Genomic DNA, 21,150 nt, shown 5'->3' with positions numbered 1-21,150 from the left:
AGCTCAAACTAGATGGGCTTCTGTGCTGTTGTGCTCTACGCTTTAAATATACCCAATGTCTTGGCTTCCAGTCACCTTTGATAACAAATTACACAGATTCACCACCAAATGACTAAAGAAATTCCTAAAGATGAATGCTGAATGAATGTTTAAGGGGAACCTTCTTCACTCAGAGGGCGGTGGGAGTAGTGCAAGTGGTGCATGCGATTTTGATTTCAATGTTTAAGAGAAGTTTGGATAGGTATATGGATGGCAGGGGTAGGGTGGGCGATGGTCCAGGTGCAGGTCGATGGGGCTAGGCAGATTAATAGATCGATATGGACTAGATGGGCTAAAGGGCCTGTATCTGCACTGTGCTCTATGACTCTATGAGAGGAGAACCAAGTAAGAGATTGATGAATGAGGCATGAAATAGCCAAGGTGAAACCTGAGTGAGAAGCTAAAATGGATGATGATTCTGTTTCTGCAGTCGAAGGTTATGTGAAAGGGTGAGGTGTGGGCGAGCAGAAGGAGATTACATTCTGATGCCCAGCTATAAGGTATGAGATGGGGAATGGCAAGAATGTTCATGTTGGTACACTCAATGTGTCAGTTCCGCCTGAAAGAGAATGGTCTTATCTGTACTAACTCTGAATTATAAAAACGGACAAAATAAAGTTGAGACAGTTTACTTTGTAGGCTCAGTCACATACGCACATAAGCTTACAGAACTCAGCACTGGTCACTTACAAATCATAACAAACAAAGCTCTAAAGGAACTGAGTAGATTTTACACCAACTACGATCCTCCATGAACAGTTTATAGTAGTGAAATATTTTATGCAAAGTGCCTCTGGGGAAACTCTGGAGAAAAATCAATAAGCTATTGATGGAACCATTAATCACTTGGCAAACTCAATAATTCCCCTTTAGTTTAGGCCATTAATTCTCTTTTGAGATGATTACACAAAATCACTACAGTTCCAAGCCCCTTTCACAAGTGGCTAGAGAGCAAGAATCGGGATTGTAATCTACACGGGATTATGAAGGTGCAGCAACTGCAGGTTTTAGAAGCTTTAGATATGAGGGTTCATCTGCTCTCCCTAAATAGCACCTATGTTCTTTTAACCACAGAGGCATTCTCACAGATTGTCAGAGCCATAGAGCACCACAGCACAGAAACAGGCCCATCTAGTCCATGCCAAACAGTACTCTGCATAGTCCCACTGACCTGCACCACAGTGTTCTGAACTCTTCCCATCCAAGTGCTTACCCAAACTTCTCTTAAATTGAACCTGTAGCCACCACTTCCGCTGGCAGCTCATTTCACTCTCACATCACCCTCAGAGTGAAGTTCCTCCTTATGTGCCCCTTAAATATTTCACCTTTCACCCTAAACCTATGACCTCTAGTTCAAGTCTCACCCAACCTCAGTGGAAAAAGCTTGCTCGCATTTGCTCTAGCTATACCCCTCAAAATTTGTATGTCGTATTGTACAAAAGTCTTAGGCACATATATATAGCTAGGGTGCCTAAGACTTTTGCACAGGACTATATTAGTCAACGTGGTGTGTTGAGTGAACTTGTAAATCTAGTGGGTGCAAAGGATGACAGACAGACATACTTTATTGATCCCGAGGGAAAATGGGTATGATGAGGGTGCGAGACAGGTGGGAGGGAAGGAGTGCCGGGGTGGGGTGGTGCGGATGCAGACACACCCAGCCCTGAGACACCAGGCAAGGTTATTTGATTCCAAACAATCGGTTGATTGATTATTACTGAATGTCTCTCCGGTGCTTCTCACTCCCTCCCCTCTCCCTTCCACTTTCCCCAACCACGATTCCCCTCTCCCTGCCACCTTCCCTCTCTAGAAACCCATCTATATATATGTGCCTAAGACTTTTGCACAGTATTGTACCTCCATCAAACCTCCCCTCATTTTCCTATGCTCCAGGGAATAACTTCATAACCCATGTCCTTCATTATATGTAATTTCTGTGGCCTTTGTTTTTTAAAGCCAAGGTTTCCACATGGGAGACCTCCTGCGATGATCAACAAGCCACTTGGACATGAGGCAACAACCAGCAGGTACATAAGTATTCCTTGAAAATATCTTTCCCCTCCCTAACTCAAATGCTGACAACTTTAAAGACTCTTCTCCTCCCCCCCCCCCGCCCCCCACTCTCACATCATTTACACATCTTGGAAAGCTCAGTAAATCTTAGATCCTCTAATTCAAGAGAAACACACACAAAATGCTGGAGGAACTCAGCAGGTCAGGCAGCATCTATGGAAATCAATAAACAGTCAAAGTGCAAACACGAGGAAATCTGCAGATGCTGGAAATTCAAACAACACACACAAAATGCTGGTGGAACACAGCAGGCCAGGCAGTATCTATAGGGAGAAGCACTGTCGACGTTTCGGACTAACTGAAGGGAAAGATAGTAAGAGATTTGAAAGTAGTGGGGGGAGGGGGAAATGCGAAATGATAGGAGAAGACCGGAGGGGGGTGGGATGAAGCTAAGAGCTGGAAAGGTGATTGGCGAAAGTGATACAGAGCTGGAGAAGGGAAAGGATCATGGGACAGGAGGCCTCAGGAGAAAGAAAGGGGGGGGGGAGAGCAACAGAGGGAGATGGAGAACAGGCAAACTACTAAATATGTCAGGGATGGGGTAAGAAGGGGAGGAGGGGCATTAACAGAAGATAGAGAAGTCAATGTTCATGCCATCAGGTTGGAGGCTACCCAGCCGGTATATAAGGTGTTGTTCCTCCAACCCGAGTTTGGATTCATTTTGACAGTAGAGGAGGCATGGATAGACATATCAGAATGGGAATGGGACGTGGAATTAAAATGTGTGGCCACTGGGAGATCCTGCTTTCTCTGGCGGACCGAGCGTAGGTGTTCAGTGAAACGGTCTCCCAGTCTGCGTCGGGTCCCACCAATATATAAAAAGCCACACCGGGAGCACCGGACGCAGTATACCACACCAGCCGACTCACAGGTGAAGTGTCGCCTCACCTGGAAGGACTGTCTGGGGCCCTGAATGGTGGTGAGGGAGGAAGTGTAAGGGCAGGTGTAACACTTGTTCCGCTTACAAGGATAAGTGTCAGGAGGGAGGGAGGGAGATCGGTGGGAAGGGATGGGGGGGACGAGTGGACAAGGGAGTCGCGTAGGGAGCGATCCCTGCGGAAAGCGGGGGGGGGGGGGGGGGGAGGGAAAGATGTGTTTGGTAGTGGGATCCCGTTGGAGGTGGCGGAAGTTACGGAGAATTATACGTTGGACCTGGAGGCTGGTGGGGTGGTAGGTGAGGACAAGGGGAACCCTATCCCGAGTGGGGTGGCGGGCGGATGGGGTGAGGGCAGATGTGCGGGAAATGGGAGAGATGCGTTTGAGAGCAGAGTTGATGGTGAAAGAAGGGAAGCCCCTTTGTTTAAAAAAAAGGAAGACATCTCCTTCGTCCTGGAATGAAAAGCCTCATCCTGAGAGCAGATGCGGCGGAGACTGAGAAATTGTGAGAAGGGGATAGCATTTTTGCAAGAGACAGGGTGGGAAGAGGAATAGTCCAGGTAGCTGTGAGAGTCTGTAGGCTCTCCAGAGATGGAGACAGAAAGATCAAGAAAGGGGAGGGAGGTGTCAGAAATGGACCAGGTAAACTTGAGGGCAGGCTGAAAGTTGGAGACAAAGTTAATGAAGTCAATGAGCTCAGTATGCGTGCAGAAGGCAGCACCAATGCAGTTGTCAAAGTATTGGGCCAAGATCTGAAACGACGACTGTTTATTCCCCTCCACAGATGCTGGTCAATAACTTTTCAGCAGATCCTGCCTTCTCTCGTGTGTTTTTTCAAAACACAGAGATGGGCTTTTAATTTGCATTTCTACCATTTCCACTCAAAGCAAACACACAAAATGCTGGAGAAAGTTAGCACATCAGGCAGCATCTATGGAGAGTAATAAAGAGCCAACGTTTTGGGCTGAGACCCTTTGTTAGGCCTCAAACTTTTTCCACTCAGAATTCAGATTTCCTGCATCTGCAGTATTTTGGTTTTGAACCAGAAAGCTGAGGGTTCAGATATCGTGGAGTCAATTTTCCTTCCTAAATCCTCCACTTTCTCCTCCCTGGCCTGAAAAAAAACTTACCTCAGCTAAGTTGCAACTAGTGGGCAACTTGGTGTCAAAATGGCAAACATTAACCAGTTTGGGATAGAATAAATGTTATAGCTGAAACAAAACCTTATAATGAATGCAAATAATTGAGAATTCCTTTCTTACCTTGACATCAGCTGCCATCTTATCACCGGTAAAACCTTCCACCGTTAGCTAAAATGCAGAAGGTAAAAAGAGTGATTAGTAAGAGAACTTTAACATTTTCCTGCCTACAAAATACTACTCAGTATGCAAATCAGAAATAGCCTTCAGGTTAATAAACTTTCAGTTTTGGAACATCACATATCATTCTTAAAACCTAACAATTTAGATGCAACTTTTGTAATCCCCTTTTGATTGAGCATTTACTCACTTGAGCACTTCCTACTCATTTATTTAGAGATACAGCACAGTAACAGGTCCTTCCAGCCCAACGAGCCCCTGCGACCCAATTACACCCATATGATTATTTGACCTACGAACCTGTATGTCTTTGGAATGTGGGAGGAAACCAGAACACCCAGAAGCCCACCAGGAAATCCAATCGTAGGTAGGAGTTTCCTGTTTATTTCACTGTGCCCATATCTTCATGGCCATTCTATTAAGAGGTTTGCTGGACTACTTCAAGGGATATGAGTAAAAGTCAACTCTGTGCCCAAAGTTACATACAGACTAGCTTCGAAGGAGCTTACACTTCTTTCCATAAAGGACATTATCAAGCCAACTGGACTTCCTGACAACACAGTGGTAGCACAAATTCAATGGGATATATTCTTTCCATTAACAGTGGGTTATAAATTTCCTGATTTCCACTGACCCCCCCATGGCTCTGCCTTATTCAGATTTATCTATCACATGTACATCGAAGCATACAGTGAAAAGCATCATTTGTGCTTAACAACCAGCAGAACCCCAGGACTGTGCTGGGTGCAGCCCGCAAGTGTTGCCACATATTTTGGCGCCAACATACAAAATGCTGGAGGAACTCAGCAGGTCAGGCAGCATCCATGGAAATGGATCAACAGTTGCGTTTCAGACCGAGACCCTTCATCAGAACTGGAAAGGAAGGGAGAAGATGTGGAATTTGTTGCCACAGGTGACTGTGGAGGCCAGGTCGTTGGGTTTATTTAAGGTGGAGGTTGATAGATTCTTGATTGCCCATGGCATCAAAGGTTATGGGGAGGAGAATGGGGTTGAGAGGGATAATAAATCAGCCATGATGGAATGGTGGAGCACACTTGATGGGCTGAATAGCCTCATTCTGCTCCTATGTCTTATGCCAGAATAAAAAGGTGGGGGGGGGGGGGGAGAGGAGAGGGAGGAAGACAGCCTAGAAGGTGATAAGTAAAGGGCTGGAGAGTAAAGAATCTGATAGGAGAGAAGAATGGACCCTAGGAGAAAGGGAAGGTTGAGGGGACCCAGGAGGTGGTGATTGGTAAGTGAGAAGAGGTAGGAGGTCAGAGTGGGGAATAGAAGCAGGAAGGGGGAGGGGAGTGGAAAAGAAAAAAACACTGGAAGAAGAAATTGATGTTCATGCCATCAGGTTGAAGGCCACCTAGACAAAATACAAGATGTTGTTTCTCCATCCTGAGAGTAGCCTCATCGTGGCAGAAGAGGCTGCCATGGACCAAGATGTTGAAACGGGAATGAGGATAGGAGTTAACATGGTTGGCCACTGGGAAATCCCACTTTTTGTAGATGGAGTAGAGGTGCTCGTCAAAGCGGTGCCCTGTCTTAATTCCGATTTCACCAATGCAGAGGAGGCTACATCAGGAGCAATGAAAGCAATAGATAATCTCACAGATTCACAGGTGAAGTGTTGCCTCACTTGGAAGGACTGTTTGATGTCTGGGAAATGGAGACGCAGATGAGGGTAGCATCAATGGAGGGAGGGAAATCCCATTCTTTATAGGAGGAGGACATCTCTGATGTCCTGGAAAGGAAAGCCTCTTCCTGGGAAGATGTGGGGGAAGATGAAGAAACTGAGAAAAGGGAATAGTATTTTTACAAGAGACAGGGTGGGACATAGCATGCCCATAACATTCAGCAGATTAACAGGTAGAGTAGACTTGATGGGCTGAATGGCTTAATTCTGTTCCTTTGTCTTATGGTCAATCACAACAAAAACACCAGCAGAACAAAACAGGCCCTTTTTCCAACCATCCACCGGCGCTACATTCTCAGTAACAATGAGTTAGTTTCCATCTAAAAGGTGATAAGTCAAGTCAACTTTTATTGTCATTTCGACGATAACTGCTGGTACAGCGCATAGTAAAAATGAGACAACGTTTTTCAGGACCATGGTGTTACATGACACAGTACAAAAAACTAGACTGAACTACGTAATAAAAAAAACACAGAGAAAGCTTCACTAGACAACAGACCTGCACTGGACTGCATAAAGTGCACAAAAACAGTGCAGGCATTACAATAAATAATAAACAGGACAGTAGGGCAAGGTGTCAGTCCAGGCTTCGGGTATTGAGGAGTCTGATAGCTTTATCCTATCATGACTCCCACTGGCTTCACAGCTACATAATATTAACTGCTTGCTCAGCATTCGCAAATTTCAGAGCTACCAACTACATCTAAAACAGGGGTTCCCAACCTTTTTTGTGCCATGGACCCCTAACATTAACTGAGGCGTGGACCACAGCTTGGGAACCACTGATCGACAGTAATACCACACATTCACACAAGTTGCCAGGATTTGAAGGTGTTGGCAAGGTCCCAGTCACTCCCACCCTCCTGTACCTCCAGGCTAGAATCAAGACAACTCAAAGAGTGATGCCCATTGCGACCGTTGCTCTGACCTCATCAGCTTCCTCACACATAAAATCAATACTTTTTGTTGGCATTTACAACCTTCCCCGTTGCCCTTCACCATATGATGTGGCCTTTAGCACTTAGGGACGGCACACTGCTCTCTTGCTATTGATGGAATATCAGATTTTACTTCTCAAAATTTTGCGACTGGTTTTCTGACACAAGTATTGGTCTTGGTTGGGTGGAGACATCTCTCTACCAAAGGAGGTGTAAGGCACTCCTTCCCTCCGCTAGCATGCAGGGCACCCTTGGGCAAGGTGAAGTACCTGCTTAGTACCTTACCTGTAGTACTTTCCAGTACCTAGAAAAAGCTCCAAATGGTATCCAGTATTAAGTGGTACACCCCAGGGCACAGTACTGGGCCCACATTTGTTTTTACATTACTGACATCCATGAAAAAGTCACAAGCACCACTAGACCTTTTGCTGATGACTGTTTGATATACTGTCCAATTAAGTCAGCTGATGATGAAGGTGCTCTCCAAAAAGATCTTGAGTGGTCACAACAATGGGGCATGCAGTTCAATTCTTCCAAATGTGAAACCATGCGTGTCACCAGGAAGAGAAAGCCAGGTAAAACATCATATAAAGTCCTGGGTGTCAGCCTTGAAGAAACCAAACAGATCAGGTATCTTATTATCAAAATCCAGAATGATCTGCGTTGGAATGGTCAGATGCATCATGCAACAGTGAATGCAACAGGAGTCCTAAATTTTCTGAGATGCAATTTTCATCATTGTTCAACTTCTGTCAAGGGGAAGTTGTACCTCACCGTTGTTAGACCACATCTGGAATATGCAGCTGCTGCATGGGACCCATACACAAACAAAAACACTATTTCCATCGAGCGAGTCCAAAGACAGACAGCCCAATTTGTCACAAATACCTATGAGAGAGAAGCGAGTGTTACCCAACTTTTGAATTCATTACAGTGGAACTCTCTCCAAGATAGACGTGAAGCACACCGTCTGACCTGTTTTTACAAACTGTTAAATGGTCAGCTTGACATAGACTGCCAATCCTACACCAAACCCAAACCTATTAGGAGCAGACGTGGGCACTCATTTCAATTTGAAATACTAACTACCAAGTCAGATGTGTACAGCAATTCATCCTTCCCCTGCACAATTAAAGCATGGAATAATCTTCAGCCTACCATAGTCACACAATCAAACCCAATTAAATTTAAGACAGCTCTTCTTCAATAATCTCCTTAAGTCCAACCTCTGCCACCTTCAGTTTAAATTCCATGCGGAGTATTTTGGAGGACCAAGAACCATCCCTAACACCGTTGGATGGTCGTATGAGCAGCCGGTGCAGATCACAAGTCCTGGTTATGCGATCACTGACACCAGGCAGACAATCTCTGAAGAGTATTGATAATGGTTGGAGTCACCTGTCTTGTAAAGACACTGCCCAGAAGGTGGTGATAGCAAACCATTTCTGTAGAAAAATTTGCCAAGAACAATCATGGTCATTGAATGATGATTGCCCATGTCATATAATGAACAAAGAGTAGCTATTCATTGTAAAAATACATACTACAGGATCAGACCTGAATTAGCTGTGGTCTCAGCCACTGCCATTAGTGGTATAGAGGTGTCCAGTTTAAGGTTTCAGGCTTCTGGAGGCAGCATATTATTATTACCGTACCAGGGATCCAGGTTGAATTCCATCACTCTCTGTAAGGAGTATGTATATTCCTGCAACATTGTGGGCTTCCTCCAGCATCACAAAGTTGCACAGTTCATTGGTCACATGGGTGTAATTGGGCAGTGTGGACTCATTGGGCTGTTACCATGCTGTATCAGAGATGACCTCCTGCTTGCAGCCACTGGATGAAACCAGTTTGCAAACTGGCTGTGATAGTTCTCAAATCAGGCAAAATTCCCAGGAAGGCTCTTGCCACACAATCTCACAAAGAGAAAATGTGTTTTTATGGCTCAACAGAATGAACAGCTTCTAGAGAAAGCCAGCACACATGATATTTAAAATAATTATCATGTACTGGCTGAGGGGGAGAAACCAGGTGTGGAAAGAACCTTACTTTCCAATGGTTACAAGCAATGACATTGCAATATCAATGACAGTTGAAGGTAAATACAATCCTTTAAACTTGGATCTAAACGTAGATGCAACCATACGCCATAGCACAAAGACTTCTATAGTTGTACCGTGGAGAGCATTCTGACAGGCTGCATCACTGTCTGGTATGGAGGGGCCACTGTAAAGATTACAGAAAGTTGTAAACTCAGCCTGCTCCTTTATGGGCACTAGCCTCCTGAGCATCCAGGACATCTTCAAAACGCGATGCCAGCATCCATCATTAATGACCACCAACACCCAAGACATGTGCTCTTCTCATTGCGGCTATCAAGAACAATGTACTGAAGACACACATCCAGTGCTTCTAACCCTCCGCCATCAGATTTCTGAATGGACAATAAACTAACCCATGAACACTAGTTCATTTCTTTTGCCCTCTTGTTTATGCTGCGTGTGCCTATATCTCTGTGCGTGTGTGTCTGTGCGTGCATAAATATACATACACATATACAGTCAATATACTGTGCATAAGTCTTAGGCATCTCATATATATCCTTTCTATCTGCTCTTTCAAGCCCTGGTATTTCTCCTGCTTCTCAATTTCTTTCTTCCTGATGTTACTGTCATTTGGGATTGCCACATCTATTACTGTTGCTTTCCTCTGTTCCTTGTCCAGTATTACTATGTCTGTTTTTTTGGCTAGTACCTGCTTATCAGTCTGTATTTGGAAGTCCCACAGGATCTTAGCTCTGTCATTCTCTACTAACTTCTCGGGTGTTTCCCATTTGGACTTGGGAGGTGTCCAATCCATACTCAGCACAGATGTTCCTGTACACAATTCCTGCAACTTGGTGGTGCCATTCAGTGTATGCTGTCCCTGCCTGCATCTTGGGTCTTGTCTGGTGTGATAGACCTCTGCTTCTATTGCTCTTGTGCAGCCATGAGCAGAGCCTTTGTGCTGTCCCTCAGCCCTGTCATTTCCAGCCATTGACAGGACTTTCTTATGTCAGTCACCTCTGATATCTGTCGATGGTACATCCTGTACAGTGGCTTGTCCTGCCATGGCCTCTGGTCCTCTGGCTCTGTTTTACCCACTTCCATTTCCATATCCCCTGCCTGCTGTCTGAGGTATTCTTCTGGCAGGTTGTCCTTAGGGTCCATCTTCCTGACATACTCATGGATATTTCAAATTTCTTCCAGAACTATGGACTTTACACTTCCAAGTCCCTGTCCTCCTTTATTCTGGCAGGTGTACCATTGGACTTTGGATGGAATCCTCCATGCACTGTTAGTAGTTTCCGGATCTTGATGTCAGTGGCTTCCATTTCATTGCTTAGCCAGCACACTATATCTGATGACTGGTAGGGCAAATGTGTTGATGACTCTGATCTTGTTCTTCCCATTCAGCTAGCTTTTAAGGACCTGTCTCACACTTTGGAGGTACTTGGACATTGCAGCCTTCCTTGTGTTCTCATCGTGTCTTCCATGTGTCTGCAGGATCCCCAAGTATTTATAGCTGTCCTGCACATCTGGTATGTGGCCTTCAGATAACTCAACTCCTCCGGTCTTGATGAGTTTGCCTCTGTTCACTACATCTGGCTGCACTTTTCCAGTCCAAATAACATCCCAATGTCTCTGCTGTCACCATTGTCATGTGGATTAGTGAGTCTCTTTCATTTCTGGCACACAGCTTGATAACATCCATGTACTGGAGGTGGCTGATTGTCACTCCACTCTTGAAACAGTACCCATATCCACTCTCTGAGATGATCTGGCTGAGGAGGTTCAGTGGGGATAATGCATCACCCTGGTATATTCCACACCTGACGGTCACTTGTGTTATGGCTTTGAGTTAACTTCTGGCATTGTCCTCCAATGGCCCACTGAGTTCTTGATGAAGGTCCTTGGTGTCTTGTTGACCTGTACGGAGACAGGCACCCCAGGATCCATGTGTAGGGCATTGAGTCGTATGCTTTCTGGTAGTTGATGCAGGCTTGGTTTGCCTGGTCCTGGAGTATCACATGTCTGCTTTGTCTACCAGTAGATAGTGCTTGAAGCCTCTGGTTCCATTGCCAATCTCCCTCTGAGCAGGGCTCAGGAATTTACACACGTTCCTTCAGCTTGGTGGCTATGATGACTGTTGTTATAGGCTGCTAGCTTGATGGTGTTGCTCCTTTGTGAGGATCCATAATTATGAGTACTGTCCTTGCTTGAATTAGCCAGTCAGGGTGGGAGCCTACTTCAAGCAGCTGGTTTATTTGAGCTTCCAGCTGTGTACGTAATGCTGTTAGTTGCTTCAGCCAATAGGTGTGGATCATGTCAGGCCCCGGTGATGTCCAGTTCTTCATACTTGCTACCCATTGCTGGACATATACTGCTGTGATAGTGACTGGTTCTTCCTCTGGGAGGTTGCAGAGGCTTGCTTGTTGGTCTTTCAGCCACTGGGCACTGGTGTTATGTGATGTTTCTTTCTCCCACAGACTCTCCCAGTACTCCTCAGTTGCTGTTTTGGTTGGTTCAGGTACTGGAACTGTGCAAATACTTTTCCTGGCTCTTTGGAAAAGAGTGCATTTAGTTGCTTGGCCTCTGTGTCCTTAGTGTATCTCTGCAGTACTTCCTTAGTATCAGAGGTCCGGGGTTCAGGTCCCAGTAATGGTGGCCTGGTAGGGGTCTTAGGCTACATCTGCCCACAAAAACCTCTGGATGACAGTGATAAGAACAAGAAGAGTCACGCCGGTTCGGATGTCGCCTGGACTAACAAGGTCTGCAACAATGGTTGGGGAACCGGTACCATCTGGTGAGAAACTGGCGACCAAATGGAATTATGGAATGCTACTTTAATAGCAACCCACATGAAAGAGTATATATCAAGCACATGCAGGTCTCTGGCAACAACAAAGACTGTCGTCCACATTCATGGAAAATCACCTGGTTACTCAGCGACCAAACATTGTCAACAAAGGATTGCTATCACATCTTGAATTGGAAGACACACAATCACGATGTATCACAACGACATCACTGCAGAACTGAGGTGATCGGGAATTACAAGCTCAAAGCCCACCTCCACAATTCACAGATGGTGCAAAGGTAATACACCTTGTACACAGGGTATGCAAGTTCGAACCTCACCTTGGGGTATATTGATGTTGGTTGCTGCAAAACAACGAGAAGATCATAGCTAAACTGGAGGCTGTCAATCAATGAACCAGGCTCCCCTGACTTAGTGATAAAATTTCATCAGACAGCTTGCTAGAAGCAACCAATGAAGCACTACTCACAATTGCAACCTCCAACATAACTGAGACCAATAACCTGATAAATGCATCAGCAGCAGCAGTCCTAGAAATGCTGCGCTACAAAATAAAATACAGTGGACAGTAACCCCCCCACCCCTCCTGGAGATGACGATTGGAAGCCAAATTGAAAACCACAAGGGTGGAAGTCAGCACACTAACTGAGCTGCAGAAAGGTGGGAAGCAGAAAGACTCATTTCGGTCACTAAGTGGAAAAAAATATATATCTAAGACTTTTGCACAGAATTGTATACATTATATTATTGAAATTTATGGTTTATTTTATGTATTGCAGCCACACAACAAATTTCACGACATGCTGTATGTCATTGGTATTAAACCTGATGCTGAGAGTGCAGCTAAAGCTTCTGTTGGAGCAGCTCTGTCATCAGACCATAGCAACACAGGAACATCCAAACACTGAGAGCAACTTAACATCAGAGGTATTGCCAGATACCTCAACACTGTTATAGGAGCTTCAAGAGATGAAACAATTCAGGAATTGCATTTCAAATTTAAAAAATACCAATTTATTTCCATGCCTGTACTTCCACCCCCTCCTCTTCATAAATCATCCTTAATTTATTTCATCTTTGGCAGGCTTTTATCTGCCACAGCTCTGGGTTCTTGAGTTCTCTTTCCAAACATCTCAACCTTTTTTTGTCTTTAACATGCTCGATATTTCCCACTGCCATGACCAAGCCTTTTGTCATTTGTCTTAATATCATCTGACAGTTCAGCATCAAACATTGATCATGCTCCCGTGAATCAGAATCAGACTTATTACCACTGACACTTACCATGAAATTCGTTGTTTTGTGGCAGCAGAACAGTTCAATACATTAAAAAAGTTATGAAAAAATATAAAAACATAAATTAGCAAAGAGCGCAAAATAGCCCTAGGGATAGAGAAGTTCCTGGGGATGATTTTCCCTGTTGAAAATATTACTGCATAAGGAACAAAGGATATTAAAGACCATGAGGAGGTAGTATCATCCCACCAACATGCTCTGACATGCACTACTACCACTGACCCAATGTTCTACCTACCTTCCTGCCCTATCACTAACTCCAACCATCTGTCCGTCTTGAATAAACCCAATCACTGAACATAAACAGCCTCCTGAAGTACAATATTTCAGATATGGAAAAATGTCCTAAGTTAGGAACAGAATGCAATGATTGTAATCCATTACGCTTGTTATATAGTCATTGAGCACGACAGCACAGGAACAGGCCCGTCAGTCCATCTTGTCCATGCTGAACTGTTATTCTGCCTGGTGTCTTTGATCCGCCCCCCGGTTCATAGTTCTCCATACCCTTTCTGTCCATGTATTTAAGCAAACTTCTCTTAAATGCTACAAGCGAACTTGCATCCACCTTTTGTTGGCAGCTTGTTCCACAATTACGTCACCTTCTTGAGTGAAGAAGCTCCCCCTCGGGTTCCCTTTAAATATTTCAGCTTTCACCTTTGATCTCTCGTTCCAGTCTCACTCAACCTCAGGAGAAAAAGTCTGCTTGCATTTACCCTATCGATATCCTTCAATTTTGTATATCAAATCTCCCCTCAATTCACCTAAGCTCCAGGGAATATAGTCCTAACCTATTCAACCTATCCCTATAACACAGTTCCTCAAGTCCCGGCAACAACTCTGTAAATTTGCTCAGCACTCTTCCAATTTTATTGATATTTTCCCTGTAGGTAGGTGACCAGAACTACACACAATGTTACAGCCTCACCAACGTCTTATACAACTTCAACATCTCAACTCTTGTACTCAACAATCTGATTTATGAAAGCTAGCGTATTTAAGTTCAAACCCCACCTCTACAACTCACAGATGGTGCAAAGGTAATAAAGCTTTCTTTATGACCCTATCTACCTGTGATGCCACTTTCAAGGAATTATAGATCGGTATTCCCAGATCTCTCTGTTCTAACACTCCTTTTGCTGTATCCACTTAGCCCTTGACCTGACCTATGGTCACACTGACCATAAAATATAGGAGCAGAATTAGGCCATTTGGCCCATCGATGGACCAAATAGCCTAATTTCTGCTCCTATGTCCCATGGAGTCTGCTCTGCCATTTCATCATGGCTGACTCATTTTCCTATCAGCCCCAGTCTCCGGCCTTCTCCCTGTATCCCTACATGCCCTGACTAATCAAGAACCTATCAACCTCTGCCTTAAATATACCCATTATTTGGCCTCCACAGCTACCTGTGGCAATGAATTCCACAGATTCATCACTCGCTGGCTATAAAAATTCCTCCTCATCTCCATTCTAAATGGACATCCCTCTATTCTGAGGTTGTGCACTTCCGGTCCCCCACCATAGGGAGCATCGTCTCCACATCCATGCTATCAGGGCCTTTCAACATTTCGTAAGTTTCAATGAAATTCCCTCCCCCGTTACTCTTCTGAAGAATTGAGGTAGGAGTATTACTGAAGAGTTTTGTGAAATTAAATGGCAGCTTTCCTAAACAAAATAGCGTAAAGTTCAATAGCTGAAGCAGCACACTCATCACGTATGTTTTCTGTTTACCTTGATCAATCGTGATATTAAAAAGCCTCCTTGATAGCGATTGTACAGTTCCTCCCAGTTGTCCTTTAGAAACTTCCAGGCTGCTTTTCTCCCAGTTAAACTTCCACCTGACACTCCACCGAGTACAAAGACTGTGTCCTGGGGACGAACTTCCTCCTGAAAGAACAACATTGCTACTGTTAAAAAAAAAATCACTTTTCAATAAACACTTTTCCCCCTTGGTTGTGTGTGAGCTCCATGAAGGCAAAAGCACTGTGTACAGAAATAAAACAAAGAAATACATTTATGGCTCACTGGTGTTGTCTCAATTGTTAGTGACTGAAGTGTCCCCTAAAGCAGGGGATCCCAACCTTTTTTTAATGCCATGGACCAATATCATTAAGCAAGGGGTCTGTGAACCCCTACCCGAAAGGCATCATCTCATTCAAGTTATAACTGATCCATGCTTGAACTTACATAGATATATTTTCAGATTCAGTTTTATCACATATACATTGAAATATGCAGTGAAATGCGTTGTTTGCATTAATAACCAACACGCCCAGGACGTGCTGGGGCAGCTCGCGAGTGTCGCCACACATTCCAACGCCAACACAACATGCCCACCATATTCAGCACAACAGCAGGACTCACTGGTTATCAGTCAGCGTCTGTAGAAAGAGAAGTTTTTTTTGGCTCTTCCCCATCTCTGGTGGCTATGTTTCAACAGCACCTTCCTGATCACTGCTCTGCCCAAGACCAATTTTGCACAAAATGGTCATTAAATGGACCCAATCAACCACTGAATATTCGGGGGCTATGTTTTTTGGTTGTCCTTCACAATATTGTTAGAACTGTGCCAGGAAGATATACACTTGCTGAAAGGTGTCAGTGGGTTGGGGCCTAAAGATCGAAAACAGACATTTAATACTAGACCAGATTTAGTTCCTTAATAAGTAGAAAGAGGAAGCAGGGAAAAGAGAGACACAGACAGTGGGGGAAAAGAAATGCTTTTCATTCTTACTGATTCTCCCTTCACTCATATGGTTTAAAGCCAACAGACGTCCAGAATCAAGACCTGCCAGTCAAAATAATAATTTTTGTTATATAACAAGTTTACCAAATTGTTGCGATTTCACTTCTGTCATTCAGTCAAATATCTTCTGTAAAATAAAACACTACAAAGTACTGCTAGTTCCCAAAGACAGAGCATTTACAAGGCATTGGTCAGACCGCACTTGGGAGTATTGCGAGCAGTTTTGGGCCCCTTATCTAAGAATAGATGTACTGGCATTGGAGAGGATTCAGAGGAGGTACATGAGGAATGAGAGAGTTAACATATCAGGAGAGTACGTATTGAATATCGAAAGGCCTAGATAGTGGATCTGGAGAGGATGTTTCCTATAGTGGTTGAGTCTTGGACCAGAAATCACAGCCTCAGAACACAAGGATGTCCCTTTAGAACAGAGATGAGGAGGAATTTCTTTAACCAGAGTGGTGAATCTGTGGAATTCATTGCCACAGACAGCTGTAGAGACTAATTCATTGGGTATATTTAAAGCAGAGGTTGATAGGTTCTTGATTTGACAAGGCATCAAAGGTTACAGGGTGAAGGCAGGAGAATGGTTTTGAGAGCCATGATGAAATGGTGGAGCAGATTTGATGGGCTGAATGGCCTAATTCAGCTCTATGTCTTATGGTCTATTGGGTTACAGTTTGAACAATTCAACCTGATTTGGAATGAATTCCAGTTCTGAATCACACTCTATGCAGCTTTGGCAACAGTGCCTTACAGCACCTAATTTTAAAGGACAGAACAGCATTTATTAGTTCGTACCTTGTTTAGCATAAAAACCCTGTTGATACAGAGAGAAAATAAGACTAAAAGAAAACATTGACCGACTAATATAAAGGAAAGCCAAATAAATTCATGGGGGTGTGGATGATAATACTGATACCCTTAGATGAATGGGAAGAAGACCATTTACAGCCCAAAACTCCCATTTAGACTGGTTGGGCTTAATAACCAGCTTCTGAACAGCACATTTAAGACATTCATGGTTTTAAGTCCGATCCAAACTGAAACTTTAACTGTAAAGTTAAACATCGTTGACCTCCAGGTTTGCCCTTGCATTGGAGAATCAAGGAGGATTGGTCAGCATGGTTCAATTGAACCACAGACATAATTTAATTTCCATTTGAGGCTGTAAGCATTTCTCTTGCTTTTACCTTTCTTAATACAAGTGCAGAAACAGGCCCTTCAAGTCTGTGCCGAACTACTATTCATTCCCTCAAGTCCCACTGACCATCTTGCAAACTTTTCACTGCAATGACATCCTCCAGCCAGTTGCATGACTCAGGTAGAGAGTTGGCCTTAGAAGTAATTGTGAATCATACACTCAGTGGTCACTTTATAGGCACTTAATGAAGTGGACACTGAGCGGTCTTCTGCTGCTGTAACCCATACTCCAAGGTTCGATATGTTGTGCGTTCAGAGACGTTCTTCTGCTCATCACTGTTGTAAAAGTGGTTATTTGAGATACTGTCACCTTCCTGTCAGCTTGAACCAGTCTGGCCACTCTCCTCTGATCCCTACTCATTAACAAAAGGTTTTTGCTCACAGACTGCCACTTCGTAGATGTTTTTTGTGTTATTCTCTGTAAACTCTAGAGACTGTTGTGTGTGAAAATCCCAGGAGATCAGCAGTTTCTAAGATACTCAAACCACCCTGTCTGGCACCAACACTCATTTCACAGTCCAAGTTGCTTCAGTCACATTTCTGACGTTCAGTCGGAATGTCAACACTTTTATGACTTGAGTTACTGCCACAAGAATGGATATTTGCATTAACGTACAGGTCTACCAAATAAAGTGCCCACTGAGTGTATATTAGCATCCCCGTGTTAATGTAGTGCGGGCACTGCCAGAAAGGTGAGAAAGCTGAAGTAGAACAGTAGGTATCAGCAACACAGACACAGTATATGCAAGATGACCTAAAAAAATGGCAGCATTGCTGATGGAGTTACTGCAGGGAAAAGAAATGTTTTAATAACCAATAGAAGAATTAGCAACAAAGCATAAAAGGAAGAGTGACCGGTTACCTCTGCAAAGAAAATATCAACCAAAATATGAAAGATAAGTTGCTGAACATGCAGGATATAAAAAGTAAAATTATTTGCAAGTTGTAGCAACGGGAAGGCAAGGTAGTACCGCAGACTGGTATCAACTGACATTGTGTCTACACAAAACATTTGGGTAGAGGGTTAGCATTTAAACACATCACCTAAAACTTTGACAAACTTCAAGAGATGTGTGGGAGAATATACTGACCAGTTGCATTATGGCCTGGTGTGGAAACACCAATGACCTTGAACAGAAAAGCCTCCAAAAAGTTGTGGATACAGCCCAGTCCATTAGGGGTAAAGCCCTCCCAACTATTGAGCACATCTACACGGAGCACTGTAGCCGGAAAGCAGCGTCCATCACCAGGGACCCCGCCATCCAAGCCATGCTCTCTTCTCACTCTTCTACTCATGCAGGAAGGTGGCACAGGAACCTCAGGTCTCACATTAGCAGTCTCTTGAACCAGAGGGAATAACTGCACTCGCCCCATCACTGAACTGTTCTCACAACCTATGGACTCACTTTCAAGGACTCTTCATTTCAAGTTCTTGATATTTATTGCTCATTTATCTTTCTTTTTTACAGTACTGTGCAAAAGTATGTAAAAAAAATTCTGTAAAGATTTTCAAAATTAATGTAAATTTCTGAATATGAAATGTACTATAAAGAGCAGTAAACAGTAAAAAAAAACTAAATCAAATTAATATTTGGTGTGTTCATCCTTTGTCTTTAAAACTGTTGTGCAGTTATATAAGAAAAATCAGCAGGTAGATTGTTCCAAGCATTTTGGAGAACTTGCCACAGTTCTGTAGACTTTGGGTCCGTCTCTCCAGGTAATCCCAGACACCCTTGAAGATCTTGACACCAGGACTCCGTGGAAGCCATACCATCTGTTGCAGAACTTCTTGTTTTTCTTTTCACTGAAGATAGTTCATCATGACCTTGGCCGTGTGTACGGGATCATTGTCCTACTGCAGAATAAAGTTGGGACCGATCAGACACCTCACTGCTGATATTGTGTGATGGATGAGAATCTGCTTGGACTTCTCAGTATTGAGGATTCCATTAATTCTGACCAGATGACGCACTCCATCTGCAGAAATGCAGCTCCGAGCCTGCAGGGAACCTCCACCATGCTTCACTGTTGGCTGCAGACAATCATCCATGTAGCGCTCTCCAGCTCTTCAACAGACAAACTGCTTCCTGGTTGAGCCAAAAATTTCAAATTTTGACTCGTCCGTCCAGAGCACTTGCTGCCATTGTTCAACACACAGTCCTTGTGTTTTGTGCGTTGGCGAGTCTCTTGGCTTTGCTCCCACTTCGGGGGATTGACTTCTGGTAGCTGTTCTTCCATGAAGACCACTTCTGACTAGACTATTCTAGACTGTAGAGGGGTGTACTTGGGTTTCATTGAGTTCAGAGTTGCTAGCAGTGCTGGACTCCTTCCGATTTAGAAGGGACATCAGTTTGACGTCTCTCTCGTCTGCTGCACAGCTTCTGTGGCTGACCACTGCATTTCTGGTCCTCACCCTTTCCAGTTTCTTTGTGCTTCTTCAGAAGAGCTTGGACAGCACATCTTGAAACTTCTGTCTGCCGTGAAATTTCTGTTTAGGAGAAACCTTGCTGGCGCAGGATGACCACCTTGTGTCTTGTTGCTGAGCTCAATCTTGCCATGGTGTAAGAATTGATGATTTGAAGGTTAAACTGCCACATCACTCACCTTTTAGTTTGGTTGTCCTTCACCCAGTTTGACTCCTTCTACACCCATTTCTGTGTCAGTTAATCAGTTTAGTTCATCCAACTCATTATGTCATTGATCATTAACACCCTGTTTGATATCTTTGTTTAATCCTGCACTGGGCTGTATACCTACAAAGTAATCAGGTTTTAATTTGAAAAGTAGTCTATTACTTAATGTTATTTTCTTTAATGAAATGCAAAAAAAATTCTCTGAATTTTATTTTGTAAAATGAATATTTGGAAATGTAAAACTTGCTCTTTTTTACTGACTCACTAATGTAGAAGACAAAAATAAACATCTAAAACAATATTTATTCTAGGGTGCCTAGGACTTTTGCACAGCACTGTTTTACAGTTTGTCTTTTGCACTTTTTTGTCAGTCCTGTTGGGTGTGGTCTAACAGTGATTCTATTGTGTTTCTTGTGAATGCCCACAAGAAAATGAATCTCAGGGTTGTATATGGTGACATACATATATACATACACACACACTATATAGATACACACACATATATACATACACATATATACATATACAGACACACACACTTTCAAAATAAATTTATTACTAACTTTGAGGGGTCCAAAGGCGTTTAGTGATAGGAAGATGCATTTAACATTATTTAAGCTGTCAACAGAAGGATCAAAACTAGAATCAGGTTTAATATCACTGCCATATGTCATGAAATATGTTGCTTTGAGGCAGAAGTACAGTGCAATACTTTAAAAAACTATAAATCACAGTAAGGAAAAAATACATATATAAATTGAATAAGTAGTACAAAATGAGAGCCAAAAAATTGAGGTAGTGTTCATGGATTGGTACATTGTCTGGTAAGAAATCTGATAGCTGTTCCTCGAATATTGAGTGTGCACCTTCAGGCTCCTGTACCACCTCCTTGAGGTGAGAAGAGGGCATGTCCTGGGTGATAGGGGTCCTTAATGATGGATGCCACCTTTTTGAGGCATCACTTTTGAGGATGTCCTGGATGCTGGGGAGGCCAGTGCGTTAGCGATCTCCTGGTGTTACTGCATTATTAAACCTTAAGTGATAAATCTATAACTCTCAGAAATATAGCTTAATAAAAATCATTGCAGTTCCAGCATGTTCATATTAATGCAACTAAGCCAGAATAACAGAATAAAGTAATCGCATCAGTCAAGTTTCCAACAACACTAATTTGTCTTTGATTTACTCTTTTCAAAGCGTAGTCTGCTCACACCCCCTACAAGCGCATCTCCTGTAAGCGGATCATCTCATCTCGGTGGGCCATTCATGGAGAATACCGTGGCTGAGAATGTCGCACCCTCCCAGCTGGTGGTGAGCAGTTCCTGCAGGGAAAGAGCGACAGAAAACCTGTGGTTTAGGCCCCTGAGCAGACCAGCCATTTAGAATAGTGCGCATCAGGGGTTGGGGGGAGGGGGGTACTGGCTCAGATGTGAGTCTGATGGGTTTTTTTTGTTTAAAATG

The 21,150-nt window shown here is 43.6% G+C and overlaps 1 protein-coding gene across 3 annotated transcripts in view; it reads right to left on the bottom strand.

Annotated features, from left to right (window-relative positions):
* npepps (aminopeptidase puromycin sensitive) overlaps positions 1–21,150 on the bottom strand; it is a 240,975-nt gene that overhangs the window by 10,711 nt on the left and 209,114 nt on the right. For 2 of the 3 annotated variants that reach the window (XM_073071797.1, XM_073071798.1), the window contains exons 21-22: positions 14,839–14,994; positions 4,251–4,298 (exon numbers count right to left, since the gene is read on the bottom strand). In XM_073071797.1, coding sequence (XP_072927898.1) covers positions 4,251–4,298; positions 14,839–14,994 — 204 coding nt within the window. Of the gene's footprint in view, positions 1–4,250; positions 4,299–14,838; positions 14,995–20,875; positions 21,012–21,150 lie in introns of those variants that run through there. The other variant, XR_012102075.1, reaches the window with a different exon arrangement.

This window comes from Hemitrygon akajei, chromosome 18, assembly GCF_048418815.1.
Source record: "Hemitrygon akajei chromosome 18, sHemAka1.3, whole genome shotgun sequence".
NCBI lineage: Eukaryota > Metazoa > Chordata > Chondrichthyes > Myliobatiformes > Dasyatidae > Hemitrygon > Hemitrygon akajei.
The sequence above is the reverse complement of the archived record's forward strand: the minus strand, read 5'-3'. Positions and strand labels throughout refer to the sequence as shown.